Source organism: Mastigoproctus giganteus, chromosome 7, assembly GCF_048544385.1.
Source record: "Mastigoproctus giganteus isolate SK-2022 chromosome 7, ASM4854438v1, whole genome shotgun sequence".
Classification (NCBI taxonomy): Eukaryota; Metazoa; Arthropoda; class Arachnida; order Uropygi; family Thelyphonidae; genus Mastigoproctus; species Mastigoproctus giganteus.
The window spans coordinates 7,160,553-7,184,831 of record NC_143581.1 but is presented as its reverse complement, the minus strand read 5'-3'; the positions used below and the strand labels follow the sequence as shown (position 1 = coordinate 7,184,831).

General features: G+C 36.3%; 1 protein-coding gene across 1 annotated transcript in view; it reads left to right on the top strand.

Annotated features, from left to right (window-relative positions):
- Window positions 1-24,279, top strand: part of LOC150082462 (piezo-type mechanosensitive ion channel component-like) — an 861,219-nt gene that overhangs the window by 355,523 nt on the left and 481,417 nt on the right. The window contains 1 exon segment of the mRNA XM_090377768.1: window positions 19,837-20,037. Coding sequence (XP_090233894.1) covers window positions 19,837-20,037 — 201 coding nt within the window.

The following is a 24,279-nucleotide window of genomic DNA, read 5'->3' as shown; positions in this document are numbered from 1 at the left end:
AAATAAGAAAAATCCACTTAGCGGCTTGGAACACGACCGTCACTAGTAGCCATTAGTATTAGTAACTTTTTTGATTGTCATCTGGGTTGATAGATTTTTTTCACAAAAATATCTCATTATCTGGGTTTTTTTGGTAATTTTTAAGTCAAAATTTATTTTTATTTCTTGTAAATACAATAAAATTTAATACATTTAATAACAGTTTACAATTTTCTTAATTGTATATTCTAACTATACTGATCATAATTTGTAATATCTCAAGTGCTTGTATACAAAATACTACAAATGTAAAAGGATTTCAAAGTTTTCACAGGGTTCTACACTATGGTTTTTGTTCGTGTTACTAACATGTATACGCAGCCTATTGAGCAGGCGGAAGGCGGTCTTCACCGCACAGTCTTTCATGATCGTTCGTGGTATTATTGCATTATTTGGTGTGATTTTTAAATTTATGCGTGTACTACATACAGTGATATAATAAATTTAAATTGTAGTGACTATTTCTATTTTATGTTAATGGATTAGTGCTTTATTTTTTATTTTATAGAACATTTTTAAATAAAATAACTGCTAACTAGCCATACCCACAAATTGCTCACAATGTCTGAAACTTGTTCCCCACAGAGAAAGATGAGTAACTAGTGGCAAAACAGACGATAAATAGATCAATTTTAGGAATGAATGATTAGAAGATCCAGAATTAAAGGATTGGTTGAAAGAAGACAGTAATGAAAAAGGTGTGTCTTACTGTATTTGTTGTGAAATGAAATTAAAGAATGCCAATAAATCGATATTATTAGCACATAAAAATACAGTTAAACATAAAAAAAGTGCAAATATTGCTAAGACAAGTTCAACGTTAGACACATTCTTCACAAAAAGTAAACCTACAGAGGATGAAGAATGAGCAAAGGCAGAGTTAACAATTGCTGCACTAATTTCTGAGCATAATATTCCATTTGCGCAATGTGATCACCTTATAGAAGCCTGTAAGAAAGCATTTCATGATAGCAATATTGCAAAACAAGTTCAGATAAAGGCGACTAAAGTCTCTTATCTTATACAAGACGGCATAGCCTATCATGAAAAAATATACATTTCTAACATATGCAGAAACAACAAGTTTTCAATGATAATAGATGAAAGTACGGATTTATCTTTATTGCAAGTTCTAGCTGTTGTTATTAGATATTTTGATATTCAAAAACTTGATGTTGTAGATGTATTACTTGACACTGTTTGTGTCGAAAATGGTACTTCAGAAGGGCTTTATCAAGATGTAAAAGATCTTTTCATCGAAAAAAACATTCAAATAAGTAATCTCGTTGGCTTTGGAAGTGATAATTGTGCCACTATGATGGGTACTAAGAGTGGATTCCAGTCATTGCTAAAAAAGGATGTACCATCAGTATTTATAATGGGATGTGTTTGCCATTCTTTTGCATTATGTGCTAGTCATTCAGTCAAGGTACTACCCATCATATCTAGAAATATTTATAAAAGATATCTCTTGTTATTTTTCCCATAGTAATAAAAGATTAAACAAGTTCAAAATGATTCAAGATGTTGTAGATACTGCTAAGCATAAAATCCCCAAATTAGCACAAACATGTTGGTTATCCCAGGGCAATGTAATAAAAATTATTATTGAGCAGTGGGATGCGTTAGTTCTTTATTTTCAGCCTCAATCAAAAATTGACAAAATCGATGGTGGAGAGAATATTTACAATACTATGATCACTAAAAGAACTAAGCATATGTTGTTGTTTTTAGGATATGTACTGGAGAAAATAAACTGCCTGAATATTGAATTTCAATCTGAGCATTTCAGATTGCACTTACTTCATTCAATGGTTTTAATTGAGTATAAAAATATTCTTAGTTTTTTCATAAAAGAAGTCATCACTTTGTACAAAGCTGGTTGAAATTGATCCTAGCAATGCAATAAATCATAAGCGTCTGAATAAAATATATTTGGGAGCCCATTGTATGGCCTTATTAAATTCAACACCACTTGGTGACAGTGAAAGCAGGTTTAAAAATGATTGTTTAAAATTTCTTGTTGAACTTTGTATGGAAATCAGAAAAAGATTTCCTCTAAATGACAATGGAATTATCGCCAGTCTCAATGTTCTTGGCCCAGCAGTGATACATGATTGTGCCAAATTGCCATCCTCAATTTTCCATTTAGCAATGCAGTTCCCTCACCTTGTTTCTGAAGACAAAATAGATCTTCTAGATGATGAATGGAGATCATTTCGTTTAAATCAAGATTTAGATCTCTCTTACAAAACCATCACTGAGTTTTGGTATCTGTTATGTAATGTAAAAGATGGCTTTAATAATTCTAAATATGAGATTTTATCTAACTTTATGACCAGTCTAACTATTTTACCTCACTCTTCGGCAAGTGTAGAAAGAATCTTCTCCCAAGTAAAACATATAAAAACAAAAGCCGCAAACTCCCTTAAACCAGAAATTGTGAAAGATCGACTAGTGGCAAAACAGGCGATAAATAGATCTAATCAAAATTGCTATATATGGAAACCTAAATTAGAATTGGCAAAAGAAGTCATACAAAGAACTTGTCATAAAAGATAAGAAGAATGTTTTAAAAAATGAAAGAACTTCAAAAAATAAATGTGGAGGGAACTGAATGGGATGAAAATTCTGATTACAATTAAATAAAAGATATTTATGCATGGTAAGTTTTATCTTATTTGTGTTGCTATACTATATGATGAAAACTAGGTTTTTTTTGGGTTTATTTAAGTTGCAATCTAAGTTTTTTTAAAATTAGTGAGTGGGAGCCTTGGTAGGGGTAGATGCCCCCGAAGAAATTAATATGAGGTTCCCGTCAAGCTCTCAGCTGCCCAACTCAATGCCAGAACTCACTCCTAGGCATCACTCAACACAGCGCCAATCTCCAAGGCAGAATTCACTGGTCCCACAGGAGTTAGTTTTTGTTGGTGACTCTATTGTCAGGGAGACGTGGAATATATTCTGTAAAAAGGATAGATGAAATAGGACCAGGTTATGTCTGCCAGGGGCAAAAGTTTGACGTTCTAAAGCATATATAATCTTTTAAGGGCACAAAAGGTGATATTTTTGTACACATTGGCACCAATGACACTAACTTTTCAGATTTATCCTTTCTGTACACATTGTACTCCCCAGATTCCAATTCTGCATTCCTAATATCTGTGTGACACCACGTCTCTGATATCCCAACAATATCTGCCTTTGATATCTTGACCAACACTTCAAATTCATCAGATTTATTTACTATATTTCTAGCATTGGTATACATGCAAGTATACATGCACCTATTCTTAGTTACCCTAACACATCCCATGTACCCACTTGTTTCACGATGACTACCATCAGTCCCTGAAACCCCCAGCATTAGGAAGAACGTGGATCCACGTTCTTCCTAAAATGAGGCCTCCAGACCTGTCTACTGTACTCAGGATGTGGGCTGACCTTTGCCTTATATGATAAGATAATAACCTCCTTGTCCCTGCTGCTGATAAAGTTCTGTCTATGACAGAATCCCCATTAACTGTCATGGCAGTCTGTCTTCACTGCTTAGAGAACTTAATACTTGACTGCACAATCCCCCACCCAAATTTTTTTCATTCTTCACTTCTCTGAGTGTACTAACACACAGCTGGTAAATTAATCTGGGATTACTGCATGCCATATGAAGTATCTTACATTTATTGACATTAAAAAACTTCATTTGCCACTTCTCAGAAACATCTGTCTAATACTACTAGTGTCAATAGTATATATAGTCGAACTTGGTTATAACGAGCATGGAAATAATGAGATCAAGGCTGTAACGAGTAAAAAGCCATAATGATTTTAATTTATGTGTATTCCCATACAGTCGCTCCAGTTATAACGAGTGTACTACACAGATATACCGTACAAATTTTGGTAACTATGCAAACATTCTTAATTGCTCAGGTATGGAAAAAAAAAAAAAAACCCATTCTTGGAATAGGCAAAAATGGAAAGGTGACTTAGCTTTTATGACCACCTGCATCGGATTAGTGGCTGGTTTATGACCTTGCCCTTTCGGGGAAGGGGAGGGGCTATACAATAGCTCATTACCCTCTTTACAGATTGTCTTGTATTCACTGAACCATAAATTTATTTTGGGACTTCTAAGAATTTTGGAAACAGGACTTCTAAGAACCTTGTATGTATTTCGGGAATTCGAAGAATTTTGGAAATGGGACTTCTAAGAACTGTGTGTGAATTTTGGAACTTCTAAGAACTGTGTGCACATTTCGGAACTTCTAAGAACTTAAAAAATATCAGAACTTCTAAAATCAGTTAGAAATGAACCCTTCCTTCGGAAACATGTCTGCTAACAAAACAGTCTCTCAATTTGCGAAAAAGTCAAAATTATTTGTGAGTTAGAATGTGGTACAAAAAATGTTGACTTGTGTAAAAAGTTTTCTTTGTCTTCTTCCATATCATTGACATGGAAGAATAAACATGCTTACATATTGGCACTGGAAAAGAACATAACTGGAAAAAAAAAAAAAAAAGTATCAAGTTACAAATGTCAATGAAGCATTGATTTGAAGGTTCAAGTGGAAAAATTTGCTAAACAATTTGGATGCAACAATTTTTTATGTAACAGTGGTTGGCTGGATCGATTTAAAAACTAAATACAGGCATAATAATACAAATGTGTGTAGGTATACATTAATATTATTTTTTCTCTAATATTTCTTTTGTTTTTTGAATCTATCTTTTTATCACGTTATTGATAATTTAAAAAAAATAGGAGGTAGATATAACTCATCACTGATATAATGAGTAATGGTTATAATGAGGAAATTTTGTTGGTCCCTTGATGTTCGTTATAACCAATTGTGATTGTATATCAATATCTATTGGTAAGGTTAACTATATTCCAATAAGGCTCCATTCCTTTGTTTATGAGACAAGGTCAAGACTTATTGGAAAGGTGGTTATGATACTCTGAGTCAGGGGTGGCCAACTTAATTTATGATGTGATCTACTTTTTTTCTTCAAAATGTGCCGCAATCTACCATCTCAAGAATTTCATTGCACATGGTTAAAAAAGTTAATCAACACATATTGAAAAATATTGTTTATAAATTTTAAAATTTACTACAATTCAGAATGCTTATTTTAAATTCATAAGTATTTCAATTTTTAATTTATGTGAAGTTTGTGTGTTCCTGTGTTATCGGCCAAACTTTCAAAATCAGGGATATATTGTGATAAGGCCAAATGTAAAGAATCTTCTGTATGCAAGAGTAGAGCGATTTTTTCGTCTTTGTTTGTTTCAAATACGAAAAGGGTGATTCACACAGATATGTGGAACCGAAACAGGAATTTAAAAGTTCACTGCATTTTTTTCACATTTGGGTACTTTTCTCAGCAAACATACAGTACACCTAATTCTGTTTTTACACGATAGATACGTTCCTGAAAAATACGTGTAAAAAAAATTCGTGTAAAAAAAGACATTGTATTTATGGAAGAAAAGAAGATTGGTTCCGGATCTAAAAAATCAGTAAAAATAATTAAAAAAAAAACGCATAAAAATATTCGTTTTAAGCTTATTATTTTATTTCAACAAAATACACATGTAATAATATGTAATGAAAATGTATTAAAATAAATTTGTATGCATATGAAATGAAAAAAATTCTTCATGAACAAAAAAAATCTGTTTTACACATAAGATTTTATTCATTTTCACTTTCTGATAATAAACGGCGCATACATTTGCATACGACTGGAATATCACTGCTATCACTAGAAATGTTGTGGACATCGTCTTCTTTCTCTATTAATGAAATTCTTTCTGTGATCTCTTGAGCAAAATCAGCACGAGTCTCCTCTGGTGCTGATGTTTCACCAGTTTTACGAACGAATTCAGTTATTAATCGTTGTGTTCGTGTTTTGGCTAGGCCGTTATATAATTCTCTGTAAGAGGCTGTCAACAACTTCAGTTCACGTTGAAACTTCCCAGCACGTTCCTTATTAGGGTCATGTTTGACAAAATGATTACCTAATTTTCTGGCCAGTTCCAGATCTTCTTTTATTAAATCTGCATTTAGAACATGGTCATTTTCTTCATTATCACTTCGTTCTGTGGGATAAGGAGTCCCAAGGACAACCTCTAATATTTCATCTTCACTTAGAGTTTTGTCGGTTAACAATTCATCAATATCTTCAAACGATAGATCATCGAATCCTTCTCCACCAATTTTGTGTGCTATTGTAATGATGTTGGGAAATTCGGTCATATTAGGGATGATGGGATCTTTGCTTTTTACACATTGTGGCCAAACCGCTTTCCAACACGCACTTAAATTTGCTGGTTTTAATTCAGTTAATGCTAATCCAACTTGATTGATAATCCATAATTGAGAATTTCTTCCACACATCAATGGCTGTTAGTGTTTCATCATTCAGTTTGTCCAAAATGTGTTGGAATGTTCGTTTTACGTAATATGTTTTAATTGTCGCAGTTATACCTTGGTCTAGCGGTTGTATCAAAGATGTAGTATTAGGTGGCAGAAATAAAATTTGTACGTTTGGGTGTTCCAAGACAGGATGGCCGGGTGCATTGTCAAGAATCAGAAGAACTTTAAATTCGAGACCTTTCAAATTCATATAATGTCTGACTTCTGGGACGAAACGTTTGTGAACCATTCTGTAAAGATAGCAGTGGTCACCCAGGCCTTCTTGTTTGCCATCCAGTGAACAGGCAGTTTATTGATATCTACACCTTTCATTGAACGAGGGTTTAGGGCTCGATTTCCCAGCAGTGGTTTCAACATACGATCTCCTGAAGCGTTGGAGGAAAATAATAAGGTCACACGATCCTTAGCTACCTTAAAACCACCAGCAGTTTTCTGCGATTTGGCTACATAATTTTTGCAAGTTCCTGCGGGAATACTTTAGCAGCCGATTCATCTGCAGATGTAGTTTCACCTTTAATTTTTATATTATGAAGAGCATTCCTTTTAAGAAACCCTGTCATCCAACCTGTACTCGCAGAAAATTCGTACTTTCTGTTTAACTGAGATGAAGTGCTTGGCTCCTTTTCTTTAATATGTCTGTAAATTCTTAGTGCTGTTTGCTTAATGGCATTTCCATCTACTGGTACTCTTTTTTGTGACTGATCTTCTATCCATATTACCAGAGCCTTTTCCATTTTTTCCTTGACAATATCTCTTGTATATGATGATGAATTAACACTTACTTTTGTTCCAGAACATACCGACTTCCTAATTGCAGCTTCATTTTTCTTAATAGTTCTTACGGTAGCTTCATGTACACCAAAATGCTTTCCTACAGACGTAGTCCAGTTGCAAGACGATCTAAAATTTGAATTTTAAGTTCCAAAGAAATCGCTTTCCTTTTCATTTTGGCAATAGGCGAATTATTCGACATTATATAAGGGCTAACGAAAAATATCTCAGTTATAATTAATAAAAAAAGGTATGAAAAATTTGTAAACTTACAATTTATTGACTATCGGCAAAATTAATAAATTTATATGTGCAGAAATTTCACTGAAGATTCTTTCACTTTGAAATAGAGCTTACTACTAAATGTCTTCCGAAGATACAATGTACGAATACCGTAGATGTGCACCAAATTCAATAAAAACGTTGATGATTCATAGATACCTAGACGTATACATTGGTAAACAAAAGCATGCGTTTTAAAATGCACCCACTAGCTGTTATCCAATCTATTGATGCGTGTAATATAGAAATGATACTAATATGCCACAAATAAAAAAAATTTCGTAGAATTTGGGCAAAAAAAAATTCATAGAAATCGTGTTAAATCAAAATGACTCGCGTAAAAAGAGAATCAAATATTTATTTTGAATTCGTGTTAAATCAAATTCGTGTAAAAAAAGTTCGTGCAAAAACAGAATTAGGTGTATTTCCAAAGGTCTTTTTCTGATGATCTGGCTTTTAGGAAGATATTGTTTTGCAATGTAATAATTTCATTTTCAAGTAATATTTTCTCCATGTGAAAAATCTCAGCGTTTTTTTTTTTTTTTTTTTTTCTCTCTCTTCCTGCAATTTGTTTCATATCTACGTCAACATTAAATGGATAAGAAATATATTGAACAATGTCTTCAATTGTTTTAAAATCACTGAATCTGGTTTTAAAATCATCCGCAACTTTCTAAATTTCAAAAACACATTTCTCACTATTCAAAAACAGGATATTTTTGCAAATGACCTTGCATATTTGAAAAATGATCGAATTCTTTTTCTTTTAGATCCCTAGCCATTGCCAAAAATTGGTATTTATATGTATAAATACTACTAATCATGTCACCCATATTTTTATTTTTTCCTCATAATTCCAAATTCAGATTACTTAATTTACTGGTAAAATCTGCCAAAAAAAAAAAAAAAAAAAATCCAGATTGCACAACCACTCCGTATCTTGCAGCTGCTGATAGTCATCTTCCCTTTGTTAAACAAATTTTTTAATTTAATTCATTCAGCAAATTTCGAAATCTCTGTAGAACCTTACTCCGACTCAGCCTCATTACCTCATATCTGTATGTAATATCAGATCTGGTTCATTTTCATTGAGTTGCATTTTGAAAAGTCTCCTTTGAAGAGATTGTCGTCTGGTGAATTTGCGATTTTGAAAGCTCTGTCCATAACACTTTTAGTATTTAATCTTTTGCTGGCTAACACTTGTTGGTTGATGATACAGTGGTAACTCAAAATATCTGGGAATTCAGTATCCTTTTGGTACAATGCGATGAATCCGTTAAGATGCCTCATCATTGTTTTAGCTCCATCTGTTGATACGACCTAAAATGGTGGTAATTTAATTTTTTCCAATAATTTTTGAATGTGTTAAATATATCAAGACCTAGTTCTTTCTTTTAATGAAATCCATATGAATAAAATTGAGCAGTTGAGCTGTATCACTGATGTCTGTAGATTCATCCAGTTGTAAAGAAAAGGACACGCCATTAGCTATACGAGCATGCAATCGTTTGCTCACATTTTTACTAATTTTTTCAATGCATCGCGTCACAGTATTTCGAGATAATTGCAGACTTTGAAGAGCACTTTTCATTTCATTTTTGTTAAAATTTTCAAAAAGAGAATCTGTTATTTCTAAAAATGTCTTTGATGAATTGACCATCAGAAAATGGTTTGTATTTTTTGCAAGAAGGTGACTCACTTTAAATGATGCTACAGTTACTGCTTTAGATTGTAAATTAGGTGTTACGAAGAAATTTTGTTGTGCGAATAATCTGGATTTAAGTTCTTTTAATTTATTTTTTCTAAGGTCACTATTAGGCAGAAAATCCAATTGGCATTTACCATGAAGTGCGCTGCCTTTCTAAATTTCCTTTTTTTTGGGTATAGCCATGGAAGCATTGCAAATCAAACAACATTTTTCTTTTATCATTACAAAAAGTATCCTAGTTCCCACTCTTGATGAAAATGATATGTTTTACTCTTTTTCGTAGTATTCATTTTAAATCAAATCAAATTAATGTATAGGTACTATTCAATTATTAATATTAAGTAATCTAAATAAGAATTCCACACATACACTAAGCTCTCCACAATGAACTGCGTGAATTTTCACTGGACAAGTCTACCGGCTGCGCGGCGAAAAGAGTAGTCGTGTGTTAAACAGATTGGTGATAATCATATGCAGTGGGGCCCTTAATAATAAAACATTTAGATTTTGATTAATTAATTTATTATTATTATTATTATTATTATCCATATGGTGCAAGGAAGCCTGGGGTGCCTCCGTAGCTAGGCGGGCAGAAGCAGCAGTGCATAGCACACGCTTCTTGATTAGACCAGGGTTCAAGCCCATGACCACCAAATACGGAGGATGCGGCAAGGTTAGGGAATGACCACCGCATATCCCCGGAGCAATATGGCCTTAGTTGCTAAAAACCAAATAACAGCAAGGAAGGCTTAGGCTTCTGCTGCATCAGGCAAAAAAGAAAAACTTTCTGAATTACCCTGAGAGAGAAAACAAGAGTCAGAAGTAGAATGGAATCACCAAGAAAGATAAGAATGATGATATCCAGCTCAGGATCCTGGGTGTGACAAGCCATACTCACCAAATGTGAGCCCCTGGGGATACTTTTTATATATATATATTTAAAATTCGTCGTGATCAACTGAAATTAAAGCCGTGATCAACTGGTAGATCGTGATCCACTTGTTGGCCACCCCTGCTCTAAGTGAACTTACCATTTCACTCGTGTATGCTGTACCTGCTACATCAGGCGCCTCCGTAGCCAGGTGGGAAGGAGCAGCAGTGCGTAGCACACGCTTCTTGATTAAACCGGGGTTCGAGCCCGTCACCACCAAATACGGAGGATGCGGAAAAGGTCTGGGAATGACCCCCGCATATCCCGGAGCAATATGGCCTTAGTTGCTAATGCTCCTAAAAAAAAAAAAAAAAACCAAACCAAAAAAACCTGCTACATGAGTGGGTTTTCATGAGTGGAAACCTCCTTGCCATAGGGTTCCATGGTGGATGAGATACTTAGGGCATCAGAAATTTTTATTTTACTGCTATGAATTTATCTTTAAATCTTTTCTTACTCCTTTAAATTTATCTTTTTCTACTGGGGACCAGCAAGGCCCCTTCCTAACTGGTCAGGCGAAAGTGATAATATCAATGCACAAAGACCCAGAGCAGATGATATAGCATCATTGGCATCACTTTTCACCATTCCACTGGAGAGTTAGTAATTGGGAAAATGTCACCCTCCTTCATCCAGTAAGGATTAGTAGGGTTGGCAAGATCTCCAATACCTGTGAGAAGGCTGCTATCTGGAGATCTGTTAGTAGAAACCAACCTCATATGCCAGTCATGCCCAAAAAATTTTAAAATCCACATCGTTTAGGGGAAATATACCTATCGCCAATATAGGTATATTTCCTATAAAACAATAACCCCATAAAACTCCGAACTATTTAAGTGGTGTCATATCATAGTGAGATCTTCGTGTCTCTGAAGAAGAGGTTCTGAATTGTAAATTGAATTGTAAGAATAAGGAGTGATCAAGGAATCAATATTGATTCGAAAGGATGGAACATCATTCTTACTTGAGTTCTCATTCTTACATTTAAACACTCCAGGCCTCCAATTTCCATCAAGGCAATCTAATCTAAAGTGCCCAGTAAGGCACTTTAGATTAGATTTAGGCATGTATTTACATGCCAAATCCACTGAGGTGTGCCAAAAGTATTGCTAGTTGCAGACAGCATATCATGCCAACCCTACGTGTGCTCAATATTGTGCCAAAGACCATGAGAGAAAGGAATGCTCAGCTTCAAGGTCAATTTGTAGAAATTACTAAGAGAGTACCCTGCATATTATTGTTAGCCATATGGTGCAAGGCAGCCTGAGGCTTATGCTGCACCAGCCAAAAAAAAATTCTGAATTACCTTGAGAGAGAGAGAGAGAGAGAGAGAGAGAGAGAGAGAGAATAAGAGTTAGAAGTAGAAAGGAATCACCAAGAAAGAGAAGAATGATGATTGATGATATCCAGCTCAGGACCCTGGGTGTGTCAAGCCCATACTCACCAGATGTGAGCCCCTGCTTGATCATGCCTGTGGTGGAAGGAAGAGAAAGCAATTGGAAACAGAACTGAACATTTCCTTCCAAGAGGGCAGGAAATGCATGCAAACAATAAACAGTGACAACCCTTCATATGTTCATGTTTCTGGGAAGTATAGCACTAGGATACAAACAGAGTGGATAATAGTCATTTATTCACATCACTTGCTATTTTAGTAAGCTCACAAAAATTGCCCAGAAGGATCAATCAGCTGCTACTCCTATATCTGTACCCCCTAATTCTTTCCAGCCACTTACAAAACAAAGCAGCAGTGAAAAGCCAAAAAAAAAAAAAACAAAAAAACTTGGAAATATCACACAAAACATGGACATTGGTGAAGGAGGTACCAGATGTTTCAGTCTTGGAATGTTTGTGGAGGAAGAAATGGACACTGGAAAGTGCCCATACTTCCATTAAAAAAAAAAAGATAAATCCAAAGCAGATAGGCAAAGCTCTCAGCAACTTGGAAGCTGACATATGGAGCCATCAAGACAAAATAATGGGTCAATTTCTACAGTGGATTATTTCGTGGCAAATTATTCACTATTATTCATAAGGATAGAATTGTGGATGGCTATGATCATGGAGAAATTGTCATCCTCCATGTGCAGGCAAGTATATCCCATTTCCACCTGTGCTACTTATAACCAGTATAGAGGCTATAGCAATTTGCTTTACAGTGGAGCTCTTATTAACAGGAATGACATTGCCTAGAAACAAGACAGACCTTGATGATCTTGTAATGCAGTTGCCTCTCCCATCTTGTTTCTTGGTGATTTTACTTGCCATACACCTTGTGGGGTAGTGCTGAGTTATAGAGCATATGCTCACTGAAATGTGAGAATAAATGCCTTCTTCCAATTGCCAATTGTTTTCTGCCATTCATATTTCTGTTTTCTTCCTTTACCTGCTTCCCTCTCTTAATTAGGAGGTTGAAGAGAACCTGTATCGAACTGGTCACTTCACCATGATAACCTGTTTACATAGTGGGGGACCATGTTTATCTTTTAGCATAACCACACATAGAGCGGACCAGGCTAGCCGGGTGGGTAAAGTGCCTGCCTGGCAACCCAAAGGTTGCGGGGTCGATTCCCGCCTCGGGCTTCGATCAGAGTACTGCAAAAACCTTGGGAGGTGCATTATGGCCACAGAAGCCTATGCGCCAACAACTACAAAAAAAAAAAAAAAAAACCCACACATAGGAGGAAGAATACAAAATGAGAGCCTTGTCAATCGATTTGGTCTTGTAGAGATCATACAAGGATTGTCAGGTAGAATTTTTCTCAGCATGGTATGTGATTGTTAACAGAAAAGAATGCTTCTACAGTGATGTGATACATATAAAATACACAAATGCAAGAACATTTGCTGATGCTATCAAGGCAGTGTTAGATGGGTCAGAAAAGTGCTAGTTTGGGGGGGGGGGAGAGAATACACAGACTAATAGATTAACGATAGCCACAAACAGAGGTGAAAGTGATTCTTCCACTGCTTCTATTGGAATGAGCAACAGCCTGGAAAACAAGGTGCTGGGGATTTTAAGAACTGCTGGGAGTCATCGTTACCTGCATGTACACCAATTCTAGGAGTATAGTAAATAAATATGATGAATTTGAAGTGCTGTTAAGACATTAAAGACAGATATTATTTGGATATCAAAGATGTGGTGTCACACAGATATAAGGAATGCAGAATTGGAATTTTGGGAGTACAATGTGTACAGAAAGTATAGACAGGATAGGAAGAGAGGCAGGGTTCTGCTGTTAGTTAAGAAACATAAAATCTAAGGAAGTGTATCCTGTTAACATGGGTGGACAGAGGTGCAACGTTTAGTCAGTTTGGTGTGACATAAACACTGGGAAAAGCAAAAATGAGGGTAGGAGTGTGTTATCGGCCTAATGACTCTGATGAGTAAAATGAACAACAGAGAAATAGAGCAGGCCAGATCAGGATATGTTATAATGGTGATTTTAACTTCCAGATCACTACATTAGTAGGTGCATATGATGCACGAAAGCATCATATGCATTAGCATTAGTAGAGGCATTTGATGCAAGAAAGCAAGCTTATGCAGCATCAGCCAAAAAAAAAAAAAAAAAAACCCCACTTCCACTTCACCCCTCTGTTCGTTCAAAATACCTGTCCAGCTGAGCCTTAAACCTATTTAGGCTATCAACCTCCACTACAAGGGATGCATCTATTCAGGCATATGAAAGCATCATCATATAAAAAAAAAAAAAAAAAACCCCCTTCCCATTTCATTCATTCGCTTCAGAAGTTTGTCCACTACTTCCTTGAATTCATTTAAGCTCTCAACTTCTACAACGGCATATGGAAGTTTGTTCTAGCAATCAACTATCTGCTGGCTAAAGGGAAATTTCCGCACATCTATTCTACAACTGTCTTTCCTCAATTTAAATTTATGCCTCCTTATACACTTTAATTAGATCATATTGCAGATGCCTAGTCTCCAGATGGTGAAATATGCAGAACTTAAGCCTTTCTATGTAAGCACACACCCCCTTGGTTCCTCTCACCAATCTTTTTGCCCTTCCCTGTACTCGTTCTAGCAACTCTACATCCTTCCTAAAATGAGACCTCCAGACCTATATACAAGATATGCCCTGACCATTGCCTTATACAAAGGGATAATCACCTCCTTGTCTCTGCTAGAAAAATTCCTATATATCAATGACAAAAGTCCATGACCTGCTCTGACAGCCTCTGCACTGCTAAGAGAACTTCAAATCTAACTGCACAATTATCCCCAGTTTCTCTTGGGTTACTGCTACCCATATGCAGTACTTTTCATTTGTCAATGTTAAACTTCAGTTGCCACTTCTCAGTCCATCTGCCTAACTTTTTCAGATCCTGTTGCAGTAGCATACTGACTTTAGTGTCATTAACAACCCTGCCAACCTTTGTATCATCTGCAAGCTTGGACATTAAGCTTGTATATTTATCAATGATATCTTCATCGATATCATTAATAAATATACAGAAAACAACAATGGGCCCAGGACCAAACCATGGGAGACTCCACTAATAACATTAGTCCGCATAGAGCAGTCCACTTATTACCACTCTCTGCTGTCTCTCATTCAACCATCCCTTTATCCATTGCAGCAACTTGCCCTTAATGCCATACCTCTCCAATTTGTACAGCAGTCTTCCATGTGCAACAGTCTCAATAGCTTTCCTGAAATCCAAGTATATGATATCAAAATTATTTTTTGCATCCAGTTCCTTTGTGACCACATCATAGAATCCAATTAAATTGGTCATACACTTCCCTTTAACACCCATGCTGTGTCTGAACTATTACTACAGTCTTATGTAGATGATCCTGCAATGCTGCTTTAACCATTGACTCAATTATTTTCCCTGGAACAGAATTCAAACTAACAGGTCTGTAATTACTGGTGTCACCCTTTGATCCTCCTTTGTAAAGTGGAGATACTTTTACACATCTCCAGTCCATGGGGACTTCCTCTGAGTTCAAGGATGCTCTCATAATTATGGCTAAGGTTTTTTTTTTTATTATTTTCTTTGTCTCTTCCTTTAAATATAACTGGATAGATCCCATCCACCCCAGGTGCCTTTCTTATGTTTAACTTCAAGAATTTCTTCTCCACTTTGCTCTCAGTTATTACAAAATCATTTAACTCTGTTAGAGTTAGATAAACATCTGGCCCACTCCTCCTTGAATTAACTCCTCATGTGTGAATGTATTTAAAATACTCAATTAGTTTGACAGCTATCTGAGATTGATCATCTACAGTCAAACCATTGATATCAAGTGGACCAATCTGATTCAACCTCTTCCACTTAGAGTTTATATAAGTTTGGTTTGGTTTGTTTTTTTTTTTTTAGGAGCATTAGCAACTAAGGCCATATTGCTCCGGTGCGGTGGTCATTCCCTGACCTTTCCGCATGCTTCGTATTTGGTGGTGACGGTCTCGAACCCCGGTCTAATCAAGAAGCATGTACCACGCACTGCTGCTCCTTCCCACCTGGCTACGGAGGCGCCGTTTATATAAGTAAAGCAGTCTTTGTTGTTTTCCTTTGCATCCTTTGCCGAAGTTTCTCATAATCTGCCTTTGATGACTTTGCCTAACCTCTTTGTGACTTGATTACAGACTAGCTTATATCTACTATAGGCTTCTATGTTGCCGGATAATTTATATGCATCCCATGCATTTTTCTTCCCTACCACAAATTTCAAAAGTTCATCTGATGTCCATTTGGGCCTAAACCTAGAACAGTATTTATTAGTTGGAACAAAAGCCTAGTAGCTTCCAAGATGGACTGCAACTTGTGGGTTGGTAACTCACACAATAGCTAGCAAGTGTTTTGGGGGAAATTATTGGATAATTATTTTCTACAGCAGCATGTCGAAGAGGCAACCAGATGAAGTAATACTCTGATTACCAACTGTGATTATTCATGCATTAAGAATCTCCAAATAAAGGAACAACTAGGTGGCAATGATCACATAGTACTGATGTGGGATTTACTTTAAGATGTAACTACCATCGGGGGAAATGCTAAGGGTTTTTGCTTTCATAAAGGTGAGTATGGTGGTCTTGGACAAAATATTAAATTCTAAACGGTAGGATCAACTGATGATGTTATCACAGGAAATCCTAAATGGGAATGGGAAGTATTCAAGGAATTAATCTTGTAAGCTACTAGGCTTTTTATACCAACTGAGAAATGCTGTTCAAGGTTTAGGCCTAAAAGATGTCAGATGAACTCGTGAGATTCATGGCAGAAAAAAAAATGCAGGGATGCATATAAATTATCAGATAATACAGAAGCCTCTGGTAGATATAAGCTAGTCTGTAATCAACTCACAAAGGAGATTAGATAATTGAAGGCATATTATGAGAAATCTTTGGCAAAGGATGCAAAGAAAAATAGAAAATCCTTCTTTATTTATGGAAACTCTAGAACGATGGGGATGGATCACATTGGTCCACTTGATATTGATGGTTCAGCTATTGGTGATCCTCCTCAGGTAGCTGACAAACTGAATGAGTATTTTGCATCTACATTCAAACGTGAGATATTCTGTAGGAAAGTGGAAAACCAGAGGCTTATGAACCTCTGACAGGGAGCTAAATGATTTTTTAATAACTGAGAGAAAAGCTCAGGAGAAATTGTTGAAGTTAAACTTAAAGGCAGCAAATGAATTAATCAAACCCTTAGTCATAATTATGAAAGCATTCTTGGATTCAGAAGAGGTTCCCACAGACTGGAGATGTGCAAATGTATCCCCAATTCACAAAGGAGGACCAAAGGATGAAACGAGTAATTACAAACCTATTAGTTTAACTTCTGTTCCCAGGAAAATAATGTAGTCACTGGTTAAAGAAGCATTGCAGGATCATCTAGATGAGGCTGCAGTAATAGTTAAGACACAGAATGGGTTTGTTTAAGGGAGGTCTTGTCTGACCAATTTGATTGGATACTATGATGTGGTCACAAAGGAACTAAATGGTAAAAATAATTTTGATATCATATACTTGGATTTCAGGCAACTTTTTTTTTGTTTCTTTTGCACAAAGCAGACTGCTATACAAATTGGTGGAGTATGGCATTAAACACAAGTTGCTTCTATGGATAAAGGGATGGTTGATTGAGTGAAGACAGAGGGGGTGGTGATCAGTGTACATTACCCTTTGTGGACTAATGGCTTTAGTGGAGTCCAGTTATTTCAGGCTTCATTTCCAAGTTTTCAGACAATACGAAGGTTGGCAGTGTTGTTAATGACAGTATGCTACTGAACATGATGTAGAAAAAGTAAAGCTTAGAAGTAGCAACTGAAGTTTAACATTGACAAATGGAAATTATTCTATATGGGTAGCAGTAACTGCAGAAGAATAATGTACCAACTGTGCAGTACTATACTCAGGGTAGTAGAGAATGAAAAAGACCTGGTGGGTAATTGTGCAGTCAGATTTCAAGTTTTCTGATGCAGACAGGCTGCCAGAGCAGCTCATGGGATCTTGTCAATGATGTACAGGAATTTTGCTACCAGGGATAAGGAGGTGATTATCCTTTGGTTATAATCAATGCAATGGTCAGGACACATCTTCAGTAGGTGCCTCCGTGGGCAGGAGTGGCAGTGCCGTAGCACACACTTCTTGATTAGACCGGGGTTCGAGCCTGTGACCACCAAATACGGAGGATGCGGAAAGGTCAGGGAATGATCACCACATATCTCCGGAGTAATATGGCCTTAGTTGCTAATGCTCCTAAAAACCAAATAACAACAACATCTTGAGTACTGCATACAGGTCTGTGCAGCCTCATTTTGGAAGGATCTTTAATGATTACAAAGAAGGGCAATCAGATTGGTGAGGGGGAAACAAAGGGATGCTCTTACCAAGAAAGGCTTATGTTCTGCAAATTGCACTGTCTGGAGACCAGACACCTTTGAGGTGATCTGATTAATGTGTATAAGTGGAGCAAGTTCTATATAAGCTATATAAGCTTGCTTTCTTGCATCATATGTGACTCGTAATGCTAAAAAAAAAAATAATTAAAAATAAATGAATAAATAATAATAATAATAATATCCTGGTGGAAGATTGATCAGGCTTCCTGGAATGTCTTTCAGCATTTGGAAAATTTTGTCATCACTACAGTCTGTCAGGAGTTTCTCAATGATGCAGTCAGATATGTGGCAGAAACTATTTTTCATATATCTCCCACTGCAATTCTTATAATAGCCACTCATTTTCAGAATGCACAGCAGCAAAAAAGTCAGAAAACAAAGGCTATGGGATATTCTGGTGATATGCTATTGGGGGAATAGCATAACTCTGGGGGAATAAGATATGCTATCTTATTCCCCCAGAGTTAGTGGTCCTTAAACACAAAACTGAGAAACAGGTTCTTAATTTTATATCAAAAGGTATATACCCATATAATGGGCCATCTACCATTCATGGGCTAAAAAAAGCTCTTATTCCTACAAAGGCAAGTGCTGTTGGACCAGATGACAATTATCTGGTCAGTTTCTGCTGCTTGCCTTTTCTGTAAATACTTCCATGGACACAGTTATTTTTGAATTGACATCTGTATTTTCCCCACTCTCTTCTAAACATGTGCCATAAGCAGTCAGCATCCATTTACTGTCGAACTCCAAATTCATAAAACCAACTTTTCCTCATTTATTCATTCTACTTCTATTTATTGGAATCTTTCTTTCGTGGATTCCTGAAAATTACAATCTACAGAAGTTTTGGTCTAATGTCAACAAGTAGCTTTTGTCCTAGCCTTCAACCCATATATGGTACTAACTAATGTAAGTTCTAATACCTTTCCTTTTTTGGGGTTTTAATAAACCAAAGAAATAAAAAAAAAAAAAAAAAAATTAATACAGTCATAGACACCTTTGTTGTAACTGCCTATTCCACCTTTGATCTGTTCATTTGGCACTACAAATGGGCAACAAACCAGCAGTGGTCTGCAGCCATTTTTGTTTTATTGTTATAACTTATCTATTTTGTTCTTGCTATCCTGCAATTGAGAATAGTTTTGGGCAATCTACCTTTAAACGTTATAATGAGTTAATTTAATAAACTTTATTAAATCAAACTTCTTTCAAAAATGCATAATGTTAATTTAGTTTTATATCTGGCCATCTCTTGCTCTCATCCCAATTAAATTAATGTGATTTTTACCTGTGAAATTTCTTGAATGGAGTCTCAACTTGGTGATAGTGCACACACATGGCCAGATTTAGAATCTGGTACTTTATAATGGTAATTATTACAAGACTATAATCTGCTTTTGAAAAGGTACCAGTTTGATGTGAGAGTATGTATCAGCCAGATTGAATGGTGGCAATAAGTTATTAGTTTTTAGTAGCCACAAGTATCATTGTTTCATGATGATGTATTTTAAACAGAAAATATTGCTGTTCTTGTTCTTAGTACTATAGTGTTTTATTACTTTTATTTTCTTTAACATAATTGAGTAGTTTCTGCATCAGATATTGCTTTGCACCAGTTAGCAATCTGAGTACAGAACTATTGGAATTGTTAAATAAATTTCATGCATTCTGTTTATTTATTTTTCTCATTTTTGTCTATTTATTTACTTATTATTTGATTACTTATTTATTTATCTACTTTTTTTTTATTCAATTATTTTTTCTCTCTTATTTTCAGGGATATATAGGGCTCATATTAGTTCTCACCGTTCAAGCTATTGTAAAAATTCGACAAAAATTTCAGCGTTTTCATTTAAATGAAGCAGTTCCAAAACCTGGTGTTATTTTTACAGATTCGACTCGAGCAAAGGCAGACGAAAATATAAAGGAATGTCTGAAGTATATTTTAAATTACTTCTTTTATAAGTTTGGAGTTGAGGTAAGTAATTATGTTCTGGTTTTTAAGAATATCTTTATTAAATTCAGTAAATTTAGGACTGTCTTTCCTATATGTTAGCTAGCAGGATTTTGACTACTATAAATAAGTACTGTGGTCTTAGCGAACAAACTCTGTATGTCTATGAGGCATTATCCAAAGGTTAAACACCTATTTAAATAAATAGCATCACCAGAAGACTAGTTGCTATTATTTCAAAATATAAGCTGCTGCTGTGCTGTGTCTCAAGAATTACTAGTGATTACAAGATGGTCTCCATTAGTGAATCTCTGATGACTTGTAATGAATTCATTAAATTGAGGGCCGTTTTAAGGATTATGGACAATGCCTCAGACCAGGCTTTCTTAAGTCTTCTCAACAACATTCATTCTGTTGAATGGATGTTTTTAGACTATTTAATGCTTCCATTTAATGCATTTTATGGCTGTCAAAAGTGGGCTGTCTCCCAAGGAACATGTGAGATTAGAGGGAATGCTACAGACCAGAAGGCCACAAGAAGTATAAAAAGATCCCCTGTAAGCAGATGGAATGGGCAAGTAAAGTGAGAAAAGGGAGTACTAGAAATGAGGAGGATTTTAATCTGCCTGTTGTTGATTTGAATAATTGGAGGGCAACTCATGTGGGAATTCAAAATTTTTAAATCAACTTAATGCTATCTTTGTTCATATTTTAGGGAAATACCTAGGGTAATATTTTGGACTTGTCATAGGTTGATAGTATATAAAAACACTTAGTGGAGAGGGACTGTGTAATGCCCAGGTGTTTGGTGAAAGTTAGGTCTCCAGTTAAAGATAATGAAGGAGTTTTAATTTCGGTAAAAGGGGTCTATGACTTTCTGACATACTACATGTATTTTTAGCATTAGCATTAGTAGAGGCATTTGATGCAAGAAAGCAAGCTTATGCAGCATCGGCCAAAAAAAAAAAAAAAAAAAAACCACTTCCACTTCACCCCTCTGTTCATTCAAAATACCTGTCCAGCTGAGCCTTAAACTTATTTAGGCTATCAACTTCCACGACAAGGGATGGAAGTCTGTTCCACCAACCAACCATCCGCTGGCTAAAGGCAAATTTCTGCACGTCTATCCTACATCTGTCTTTCCTCAGTTTGAATTTATGTCCTCTCAGGTGATTATTCTTAGCGAGAGGAAGAATCCCATCAGCATTGAGCATGCTCAAACCATTCAAGGCTTTATACACCTCTATCAGATCACCTCGCTGGTGCCTAGTCTCCAGACACTGTAATTTGCAAAACTTAAGCCTTTCTTCGTAAGAGCACCCCCTTTCTTCCATTCACTAATCTTGTTGCCCTTCTCTGTACTCATTTCTCAAGAGGAGAGATAGTTTAGTTCTCCAGTTAAAGATAAGGAAGGAGTTTTAATTTTAGTAAAGGGATCTATGACTTTCTGATGTACTACATGTGCTTTCTGAAGAGGAGAGATAGTGTGGGTAGAGAGAATATTTGCAAATTATGGAGTAGCTTTAAATTTGCTGTAATGGTGAAAACCATGAATTCATATGTACCATTAAAGGTGCCTCCGCAGCCAGGTGGGAAGGAGCAGCAGTGCGTAGCATACACTTCTTGATTAGACCGGGGTTCGAGCCCGTCACCACCAAATACGGAGGATGCGGAAAAGGTCAGGGAATGACCACCGCATATTCCTGGAGCAATATGGCCTTAGTTGCTAATGCTCCTAAAAACCAAATAATAAGCAAATAACAAACATATGAACCATTAAGAAAATATAGAATGAGGAGGATGCCAAAGTGAATCAATAGGGAATTGGTTAGTTTAATAGAACAAACAAACATTAGCATTAGCAAAGTCACATGATGCAAGAAAGCAAGCTTACATAGCATCAGCCAAAAAAAAAAAAAAAAAAAAAAAAAAATCCCTTATTTCACCCATCCACTCGCTCCAAATGTTTGCCAAGTTCTGCCTTGAATCTATACCTATTTAAGCTATCAACTTCTACAACGACAGATGGAAGTTTGTTCCACCAATCAACCACCTGCTGGCTAAAGACAAACTTCCGCACATCTATCCTACAACCGTCTTTCCTCAATTTGAATTTATGCCTTCTCAAGCAATTATTCTGAGCAAGAGGAAGAGTCCCATCCGCATTGAGCATGCTCAAACCATTCCAGGCTGTATACACCTCAATCAGATCACCTCGCAGGTGCCCAGTCTCCAGACACTGTAATTAGCAAAACTTAAGCCTTTCTTCTTAAGAGCAACCCTTTGTTCCATTCACTAATCTTGTTCCCCTTCTCTGTACTCATTCTAACAGCTCTACATCCTTCTTAAAATGAGGCCTCCAGACCTGTATACCAGTACTCAAGGTGTGGCCTGACCATTGCCTTATACAAGGGGATAATCACCTCATTATCCCTGCTAGAAAAATTCCTGTATATCATTAACAAGACGCCATGAGCTACTCTTGCAGACCATCTGCACTGCTCATAAAACTTCATATCTGCCTGCACAATTGCCCCAGGTCCTTTTCATTCTCTACCACTGTCAGTGTGGTACCACAGAGTTGATACTTTACTCTGGGATTACTGCTTCCCATGTGTAGTACTTTACATTTGTAAATGTTAAACTTCATTTGCCACCTCTCAGCCTATCTGCTCAACTTTTCTAGATCCTGTTGCAGCAGTGTACTGTCATTAGTGTCATTAACAACCCTGCCAACCTTTGTATCGTCTGCAAATTTGGACATTAAGCCTGATATACCATCATCAGTATCATTTATAAATACAGAAAACAAAATTGGACCCAACACTGAACCCTGAGGGACTCCACTAATAACATTAGTCCACGAAGAGCAGTTTCCATTGATTACCACTCTGTCTTCTCCCACTCAACCATCCCTTTATCCATAGCAGCAATTTACCTTGAATGCCACACTGCTCCAATCTGTGCAGCAGTCTTCCCTGTGCAACAGTATCAAAGGATTTTCTAAGATCCAAATATATGATATATTTGGATCTTAGAAAATTAGTCAGACAAGACTTCCCCTTAACAAACACATGCTGTGTCCGAGCTATAATTGAAGTCTTGTCTAGATGATCCTGCAATGCTTCTCTAACCAGTGCCTTCATTAATTTCCCTGGAACAGAATTTAAACTAACAGGTCTGTTATTACCTGGCTCCTTTTGATCCTCCTTTGTGAATTGGGGTCACATTTGCACATCTTCAGTCCATGGGTACCTCCCCTGAGTCCAGGGAAGCTCTCATAATTATGGCTAAGGGTTTGGTTAAATTCTTTGCTGCCTCCTTTAATATAACTGGATAGATTCCATCCGCCCCAAGTGTCTTGTGTTTATCTTCAACAATTTCTCCTCCACTTTACTCTCAGTTATTACAAGATTATCTAGCTTACTGCCAGAGTTGAATACACCTCTGGCATTCTCCTCCTTGAATAACTCCTCATGTGTGAATGTCGATGCAAAATAATATATATCAACCTATGATAATATCATAGGTTGATAGTATAAAAAACACTTAGTGGGGAGTTTGTTCCAACAATGAATTAGAATTGATTGTTGGAACAAACTTCCATTTGGCGTTGTAGAAGTGGATTATCCATGAGGCACTCAATTATGCATGAGAGATTGCCAATAAGTCCTGATTTTATTGAAATCAAGGTAAGATCTGATCCTTAGAAATGGCTTACGGATTGACTATGTGACAGGAGACAAAGGGATGTAACTAATGATTACTCCTCAGAGTGGGCTAGGAACACTAAAATGAGAACAGCTTGTCCTGTTTTTCATTTTAGTGTTAGTTAGTGGGCAGATGACCCAAGAAAGCAAATATATGAAGCATTGGCAATAAAAATAAATAAAAATAAAACCTTACCACATCCACTTCAATATTTGTTTCTTTCCTCCTTGAATTTATTCATACTTTCCACTTCCACAACAAAACATGGAAGTTTGTTCCAATGATCATCAACCATTTGCTAGCTGAAGACAAACATCTGCATGTAAATCCTGAAACTATCTGTCGTTGATTTGAATTTATTACCCTCACGTGCAGTTCAGCAAGAGGAAGAATGCCATCAGTCTTGACCTTGCTCGATCCATTCAAAGCCTTAAACACCTCAATCAAATCACCTTACAGGTGTCTAGTCTCAAAATATTGCATTTTGCAGAACCGGGCTACCAAGAAGCCTTTCTTGGTAGCCCCTTTGTTCCCCCTCACCGATCACGTTGTTCC